Raw genomic sequence first — 9206 nt, 5'->3', positions numbered from 1 at the left:
CATGCATGTTTAATAGATTACTTATGATCATGTTGTATTTTGCTATCGAATAAAGGAGAATGTTGTCTAATTTAAAAATTCATAAAACCTTTTGTAGACGTGATGATGCTACCAAAGTACTCCTCTTAACCATCTAGGATACCAAGTATTTTCCAAAACTAAATAATAATAATAATAATAATAATAATAAAATAAAATAAAATCCAAGAGTTTCACATGTACATATGAGGTTCACCATGGTTCTACACTTCAAATATTATCACACCATCATCCCTTGACTTCAAAAACCAAGTGTTTCCATTGATTATCATGAGGTTATCGACTTTCTAGGTCGTTCAAATAATGCCTTTGCTTTAACTGTGCAACCAGCTAAACGAGTCGTATGAAGATAAAAGGAGTTGTATGGAAAGGTTCATGATACACGTCGTATGAAGTGTAATACAGACCATATGGGCCTAGAAAACTTCGATGATGGTTTAATGCTTCTAAGAAGCGTTTAAAGGTTATTTCAAGCTTAAAGACCTACACTTAGTGTTAACAAAAATACTTGATTATAATTATAACTTTATCTTGGTGATTATGAGAATTAAGCGACAAATGAAAGATTTAAAATAACCAAGCTTAGGTAAATTATCAATAAAATAATAAATCACACAACTAAAGGCAACATATAAGAATCAATAAATCAATTGAAAGTCAATGACTATACGAGTCTCGTCCAATGTTGCACAATTATAAATTACAACACAATCAACTAAATGTTACAAGTGTCAGTGGTGGTTTCGATCTCATGAATCGGTTACACGTGGGATGGAACAGGGGCAGCATAGTCATTTACTTCCCCAAATCCGCCCCACAGTAGCCCGATTCCAGAAACATATACGTGTTTAAACTTAGACTGATGTAGGTTGATTTTGTTTGTTGTCTCTTTTGAGTTGAACCTTCAATTTTTTACCACCTAATTGGTATCCATTCATCTTATTTATTGCAGATTCTGCAGCAGCTGACGTGTCATAACTTACAAAGCCTGAAAGCAAGAATATAATTAAAAGTTGGAGAAAATATAACAAATTGATTGTAATTGTTGTATAATAATGTAATTCATACCATAGCATTTGCTAACACCAGTTGCTTTGTCTACAAAAACCTTAGCACTCAAAACTCTTCCAAATTCCTTAAAAGCATTTGCAAGTTCTTCATCATTAAATTCTTGAGGAATATGGTAAATAAATAGATTGGCACCAGGTGGACCTGTATAACAAACGGACTGTTAAAAAATAATGATGGAATAGCAGTAATTCCATATATACCCCTGAAAACTTACATAATATCATGTTTGTTAAAGCAAAACACTTAAAACTTCTTATTCACCCATTGCATCAAACACAGATTTGAGTCCATGGGGGTAAATATGTAATTTCACACTTAGAACTAGGCTTGTATACGAACCAAACGTTCAGTGAACGGTTCGTGAAGCGTTCGATGGGTTATACATGCATGCCCTTTTCGTTCATTTATGACCGTAAACGTTCATTTATGTTTGTTAGTTTATGTATATTTAAGTGTATTCGAAAACGTTTAATTTTTTGGCCAATCACAACTTGGTATGATTTAAATAATTTGAGGCCCAACACATTGTTCTTCACATTACTTTTAACTAGTTTTATTTCAGTTATGTACGTTCATATTTTCAGTTATATTCATTGTTCACTTATATTGTTAACGAACGAACATAAACGAACACAAACATTCTCATTTTCTCATTGAATGAACGTGAACAAAAAAACCCTCTTCATTTAATTGTTCGACGATTTGATTAAAGTTAAATGAGCAAACACGAACACACTCCATTTGTGTTCGTTCAGTTCGTTTACAATCCCACTTAAAACTCTCATAAACTACATCTTTGCATAAAGGAAGGGTATTTATGTCATAAAGATCTTAAACCTTCAACATGATCAGCAGGACTCGCACCACCGCTTGAAGATGTTGCAGGGAGGTTGTTCACAACTGGACTAGGTGGCCCACTCATCATGCCCCGAGGGTACGCCATAGGAACAGGCGGATAACCTTGCACAGGATAATTTCTTGGAGAAGGTTGATTCTGGCCCGGTGGAAGCCGATACTGCATGTACCCATAATTTCCAGTAGCCTACATACAAAACCAACTTTTAAATAAACCCATTAACATTTGAACCGTTGATAAAACCATTAATTATTTTATCAAAATTAACCAACAAACCTGGTATCCATAGTTATTATACGGTGAAACGTAACCCATCGGCATAGCTCCAAATAAAGACGGATGTGTCATGTCAGCATTTGCAAAATTAGAAGCCCATGATTGTGCTTTTTGGGCTTTTCTAGCTAATCTTTCCTTTTCAGTATCGGCCCATTTGACCACCAGAGGGACGGTTGAACCCTATTTGCACAATTATTAGCATATTGGTATATAACATACAAAGTTAAGTTATTAATTACATATACACAACCTCCATTTTGTGCTTCCCATTAAGGCCTTCTATAGCTGCAACCGCTTGCTCTTTTGTCTCATACTTTACAAAAGCACAACCTGTTACCATTGTTTCTAAAACATTAATAAAAACTTTACATGTAAGTTATAACTTGTTATTGTTACATTGCATAAAATATGTTATACTGCACCTTTGCTTGTTTGTTGTGAGCCTCTCAAGATTAGTAGGTCTTTCAGGGTTCCATATTGAGTAAGCAATTCTGAAAGTTCACTCTCGGAAACATTCTTTGGAAGCATGCCAATGAATAGTTTGTGCTCTTGAACGATAATCAGATATATTAAGTGAAAGTTTATAATTATAAGTAGAATTGAAACACACAAAGTTAGTAATATTAAATACGATAAATAGCATGTGACATGTCATACCTAGTCTTTCCAACTCGCCATCTGCATATTTCACTTGCAATGGACAAGTTGCCTGATACACAACAAAAGACATATTATTATTATATCACATTTTCCAAACAGAAAACCATTACAAATCATGAGGTGAGATCTAGTACATATAGATCTTAACATGAAAAGCGTACAAATAACTAAAGTAATTATGCTTGAACTACGATTATTATTACACTACAATTTTGAAGTAACGTAATAATGATTACGCTAGTTCAGTTTCAGAAGTCGTTCGGCACTGCCAGGTCGGTCGACTGTGGAGTTGCGAGTACTCAGCCTAGTCAGGAAGTACAACGGAATTACTCGTTGAGTACTCAGCCTAGTCGGGGAGTGCTCAGGGATTACTACTCTGCACCTAAGTGCGACATTTGCAACCATGGTAATAATAACTACTCTAGTGTTAGCATAATTACTCTAGTTAAGTGTACCGTGTATGCTTCTCTTCATAAACCAATATAAATGTTTAAAAATATTACAAATGCCTAACTGAACTTGTTCTACAGTGACTATCAGATTTCAATTAAACCAGTAACAATTCCAATTGTTACTCGAAAGTACATATTCGAATAGTTAGTATCCCATGCTGTCCCGTACAAACCGAAACAAGTTTAACAATATTATTCAAATCAAAGATCTGCAACAACACTCACCCCAGGGAGAGTCTTCTTATTATGACACGCATCCACAGCCTTGTCCGCTTCCTCTCGACTCGGACATATAACAAAACAACAACCTGATACCAAACAATAACTACCAAATTAGGGTTTACAAACGCACTCATATTATTTACAACCACAACAATGTAAATAAATCAGTAACAATTACATAATAAGAAACAACGAATTAGTGATCTGGAAGGTAACATTGCTTAATTAAATGTGATGTAATAATTAAATTAACTACCTCGCGACAGGCGCGTGGCTTTGTCTTTGATGATGTTGACTTCGTCAATTTGAGCGAATTCGTTGAACATTGAAGTGAGTTGTTGTTCGGTCATGTGTTTGGGGACTTGGCCGACGAAGAGCTTAACGCTTTCGTCGCTGTGTTGTCGTGGTTTTGGACCTTCCGCCATTAATGCCGTGGTTGTTGCTTGAGTGATCTCGGTTTGACTCCCTCTGTTTCTCTCTCTAGAGTTGAGTTGGATTTGGATTCCTGTTTTCAGAAAATAGAGGGAGGTTTTTAATAAATTATTATTCATATATCACCCCTCTACTATACATATATATCTCTTTCTTATTTTATTATGTTCGTCTGGTCGGCTCAACTTTTATTTGAGCGACGATACCTATTTGGCTACTTTACTTTTGTTGGTTATCATCAACGCCACCAAACATGCACAATTTTGGGTTTTAAGTCTTTGAATTAGGGGAATACATCATTGTCATTGGGATGTATTAGTTTGGTACGGTGACATGGTTAACTACTCATTTAATTTTGGTCAGAACATGTCACATTAGTTTTTTGAATGTTTTTTATATGGATGTGCTTTTTTGATGTGTTTTGATGGCCCATTTGTGTTCAATGATGGGTCAGACTGATTTTTGTAAGAGAATATAAAAAAGTGGTATTTTTAGCTGTCAGATTGGTAATTTGGACAGATGATGATGTGGTTGCTGCTGTTTGGCTTCTCAAAAAACAAAAGGGGTTTTTTAATGAGGTTTCACATAATTTAATTAAGTTGGTTGAAGGAATCAATCGGTCCTTAAAACAATTTCCAAGTCATATAAGAACTCGAAAATTATTGTCATGTGTTAAAGTTAATATTATTATAAATTTGAAGGAGAGCTTTTTTTATTGACAAAACCTAACTAATACTTTGTACTTTTTACCGATAGTAAATGAACAAACAAAGAAACAAGTAAATACATCTTTCAAAAAGCATAGAATGAAATAGTCAAATAGGTCAAACTTTTTATTTCTTTATTATTTATTTAAAATTTAAAATGTTATGTAATAATTTTTTTATATATATGTTATATAAATTGTACAAAGTCGTGAGAGGTTGATTTTTACCCATATTTAAAATGTTATTTAATATTTATTTAAAATGTTATTGACACATTATTACAATCAATAGTACAATGTTGTGAGATGTTGATTTTTACCCACATTTAAAATGTTATTTAATATTTATTTAAAATGTTATTGAAACATTATTACAATCTTAATGATAGCCCATGTAATATTCTTTTGGATGTTGAAATATGAGAAAGTGAAATTTTCATATATATTTTTATGTGTGAGAAAACATTTTAGCTACAAAGTTTTACTATAACAAGATATGAAGTTATGCAACTTTTAACATGCCGTAACGTTTACATAAAGCTTGTCAAACATGATGTAACTAATTGTAATATTATATATATATAGAGATAAACGTCAACAGCTGGTGCCACAGAATACTAATTGTTTTACCATTTAAGATTTAAGTTTCATCATTCTAACGATATTGTTAGCCATGGCAAGTTGGCTGAAGTTGATTTTGTTAAATAATTGCATTTGCAGTATTAAGTTGCCCTGGTTCGATACTTCGCTTTGCTGTTGACTATTGACATAGGCATCTTTTTTATCTATTTATCGGACATCATGTTTTTCTTAAATAAATTTGAATTTAGATTCTTCTTTTAAAGGCTTTATTTAGTTTTATTTGAGTATTATAATTTGACGAAGTTAAGTTTTAGATTTAGTTTCGGTATCGTAACGAAACTACGCAATACCAACTAAATATGCATCGACTCATCGTCAAAACTCCCGATTTTGTTTCTTTATTTCAGTGCCGTAACGAACCTAGCCAATAACGAAATTATTTTTAATGTTTACTTCTGGTACGATAACGAACCTAACTGATACCGACCGAATGTGTGCCGATTCGCCTCTGAAACACTAGTGTTTTTTTTTGTTTCAAGTATGTTAATTTTTCGAAAATATTTTTTGGGTTTAGTCAAGTTCCGTGGCGAACCTATCGATACCGACTGAATTCTTGCCACAACGTCTGTATTTTTTCAACCGGATAAACATCGTTTTATATATATTATTTTTTGTATCATAAGCTATATGTTTAGTATTTTGTTTTTCTAATCAGCGTTGGTACTGGACAAACCTAACCGATACCGACCGTATGCCGCTTTGATCATAAGTTGTACGTGTGCTGACACTATTTCGGGTGTTCACATACATATTTTTTTTATTTAGTGTAGGTGTCGTGGTGAACTTAACCAATAACGACCGAATTTGTGTCAAGTCGCCACAACGTGGCGGGTTTTAAACCTAGTTACATTGTTAATATAGCCTAATCATGTTACGGTATTGAAGAAACACAGATCTACTCCCCTTGACGGGTCCTAGATCCGATGAGTCTACAGGGTAGGATACGGATAACAACCAGCACGATACAAACCCAATTCCCTGAAGTCCAGTGACATGAACCTGCAAAACAGACACCGTGAGCTCGTTACGGGAAGGACAAGAGGGGGGGGGGGTCTTCCCGTAACCACCCTCCGGCGTGAGAATAAGTACAATCCTGACGAAGATAAATACTTAAGTATATGGAAAGAGTAGAGAGAGTGAATAAATACCTCATGAAGATTAAGAGGGTGTTTATAGCCGAAGGGTGTGGGAAGGTGATTGGGCCAGCTGTCCTTTTTAGAAGATGCTAGCGTAACCACCTAGACACGTGTCCTCAAATGATATGTTCAACTATACGTTGCATGTGCATGTATAACAACTTGGACGCGTGTCCTTATGAGATAGGATGGTAGATAACCCTGGTCATGTGCACAGTTATAACGGCCTTGTCAGGTGTCCTCTATTCATTAGCCGAGAGATCACGTATTGCCCAAGAAAGCATATTGGTAAATCTTCTAGAAAGTAATTAGCAAATGACAGATGTCCTGGGGCATTACCTATTGGTCATTTATGCGGATGAGAACTTCGTCTTGCGGACGACTTCTGAGGGTGCCAGGATGCTTCCGCATACGTCATATGGGCGTTTCTTCCTTAGGCGGTTAAGCGAGTGATCCATATGTTCCGCGGGTGGCTTGAAGGAGGCTTCTTGTTGACCCGCGGGTAGTACTTAAAGGTATTTAGGTCTTTTTGATACTCTACCTCTACAGTTATATACAGATTACCTAATTAACCGGTTGGTTGTTTTTAAATCATTGGATACACGTCGAAATTCAATTAAATAAATTCGTCAATATACAAATATTCATAAAAGAAGTAAAAATAAAATAAAAAGTTTATTACACTTGTTTTATAACTGATTAAATTGATGTTAACAATAAATTAGTTGACTAGAAGTTTCATGTGAATCGACTAGTTTGTGATACTAAATATCAATTAGTAAATTAAACAGGGACGTCTGCGCAGAGACCAACTGGATCCGCAGGACCAACCATGCTCAGAGACGTAACGTCCTTACGCGCAGTACGCAAGCTGGTCCCGCAGGAAATGCCTCCCAATGGTGAAGGACTCCGCCTGTCCCCGCAGCCTCGGATACAAGCCATTAGGGAAGGCCACCCGCGCAGCATGGCTACACGCACAAGGCACTTAACTCTCCCCAGTGTCACCTGAAGGAATGAGCAAAGGCGGGAGGGGGAAAACTCCCGCCTAAATGAGCCAGTCCGTATGATGGAGGATCTTTTGTGTGATACCTGACGAGGTACAGACAAAAGATCTGACCAAGAATGCGACAGCTCACTGACAGCAGCATGGCAGACAGCACGCCACAGCACTGTGACCAATAGCCGCCGCCTACCCACCAACTCCTGCCATACCACGTGCCTAGCCTGTAGTTGGCAGAAGAGGAAGAGTGCACGACACGCCTGCTCTGTGTCAGCCGCTACCTATCCACCACTCACAGGCAGGGCACGTGCATAGGTTACAGTTGGTAGCGTGTTGGGCCGGCTAAACCCCTTGGAAACCTACCTTCGGCTATAAATACCCCAATGGTATGATCATCTTACATCATCTTATCTTATCATATATACCTGATATCTGCTCTAGCAATCTCTTAATATACTTTTATATTTAAAGAGCAATCTAGTCTGATTCTCACGCCGGAGGGTGGTCACAAGGAGGAACCCCCCCCTTCTCAGTGACGAGCTCACGGTGTCTGTTTTGCAGGTTATCAGAAGAACCATCTTCCAAGGGTCTAACCCCTCGTGGGAAACATCTATCTAACCCCCAGGTTACCAGTAATCTACCCGGGGTCCGGTTAGTGTTTCTTCATTGGCGCCATCCGTGCATAAAGCTAGAACTTCATTTTTCTCCAGTTTTTTCAAACTTCTAGAAAGATGGTTAAAGAAACTCTGGTAACCACAACCCCAGCTACTGGAGGGAATACCGGCAACACAGTTTTTACAAACACTACCCCGGTTACCCAAGCCGGGGCAAGTGAAGTAAATTTTACGAACACTACCCCAGTTACCCAAGCTGGGGCAAGTGCAGTAAATAATCGCCCATTGGGATTCACCGATACCCAGTTTAAAAAACGAACAAGACTCCCCCGCCAAACTCTCGATGAAGTTAAGGCATGGGCGGAGGCACGACAAAAGGAATTCCAAGCTGAGTTGGACGAACGCTTGCGTTCCGTCCAACAGGCCGACGAATTCGAAGAATACTTGGACAATGACTCGGAGGAATCCGACTCCGACGCGAACCCTCGCCATAGGGCAAAAGGGAAGCGTAAGGAAACGGACTCCCAACCGAGAAGGCATTTTGGACAAGCCTTCAAACCAAAAAGCACAGGTGGAAGTTCACGAGACTTCTCCAAAACGTTCAGACCGAACGTTGCAAATGCGGGAACGTCCAAATTTGCAAGGGACATTGCGGAAGCAATTGCCCCAAAAAGTGCCAAACAAATGCCCAACATAGGCACTTATGATGGTATGTCCGACCCAGACGACCATTTGAACAGGTTCATAGCAGGGGCAACCGTCAGCAACTGGACGGAACCCACGTGGTGTTACATGTTTCAAATGACGCTGGTGGGGGCTGCTAGGGTTTGGTTTGATCGTTTACCGGTTAACCACATTTACGACTGGGCAGACTTCCAGCAGAAGTTTAGCCAACACTTCAGCCAGCAGCGAAAGTATACCGAGGAGCAATGGACAATCCTCAAATGCATACGGGAAGAAGATGAATCTCTGCCAAACTTCATCACTCGCTTCAACTCAAAGAAGTTAAGTTTGGGCAATATCAGCGAGGATCTTGTTCGCGCAGCCTTCATCCAGGGCGCGCAGGACCCAGAGCTTATCCGCACCCTAACTGGTAAAGA

General features: G+C 37.9%; 1 protein-coding gene across 1 annotated transcript; it reads right to left on the bottom strand.

Annotated features, from left to right (window-relative positions):
* Positions 1–670: 670 nt before the first annotated feature.
* Positions 671–4149, bottom strand: LOC143593748 (RNA-binding protein BRN1-like). The gene is made up of 9 exons (XM_077073272.1): positions 3833–4149; positions 3580–3662; positions 2900–2951; positions 2665–2790; positions 2493–2572; positions 2243–2422; positions 1948–2152; positions 1108–1251; positions 671–1027 (listed from the first exon to the last, which is right to left on the bottom strand). Exons 1-9 carry the CDS (start codon positions 4125–4127, stop codon positions 894–896), a joined length of 1299 nt encoding a protein of 432 aa, XP_076929387.1. The 5' UTR covers positions 4128–4149; the 3' UTR covers positions 671–893.
* Positions 4150–9206: the final 5057 nt, after the last annotated feature.

Source organism: Bidens hawaiensis, unplaced genomic scaffold (assembly GCF_021521415.1).
Source record: "Bidens hawaiensis isolate Kalapana, Puna unplaced genomic scaffold, B.hawaiensis_p1.1 tig00042626_1, whole genome shotgun sequence".
Taxonomy (NCBI): domain Eukaryota; kingdom Viridiplantae; phylum Streptophyta; class Magnoliopsida; order Asterales; family Asteraceae; genus Bidens; species Bidens hawaiensis.
Note: the sequence above shows the minus strand (reverse complement) of the source record. Positions and strands in the feature narration are given on the sequence as shown.

Bases quoted from the DNA above. Each gene is read 5' to 3' on its own strand.
- LOC143593748 (XM_077073272.1), bottom strand. From the start codon at position 4,127: ATGAATAATAATTTATTAAAAACCTCCCTCTATTTTCTGAAAACAGGA. The intron at 2,153-2,242 runs GTTTGTTGGTTA...TTTTGTATGTAG, and splicing joins ATAATAACTATGGATACCAG to GCTACTGGAAATTATGGGTA. The intron at 1,252-1,947 runs GTTTAAGATCTT...TTTGTTATACAG, and splicing joins TCCTGCTGATCATGTTGAAG to GTCCACCTGGTGCCAATCTA.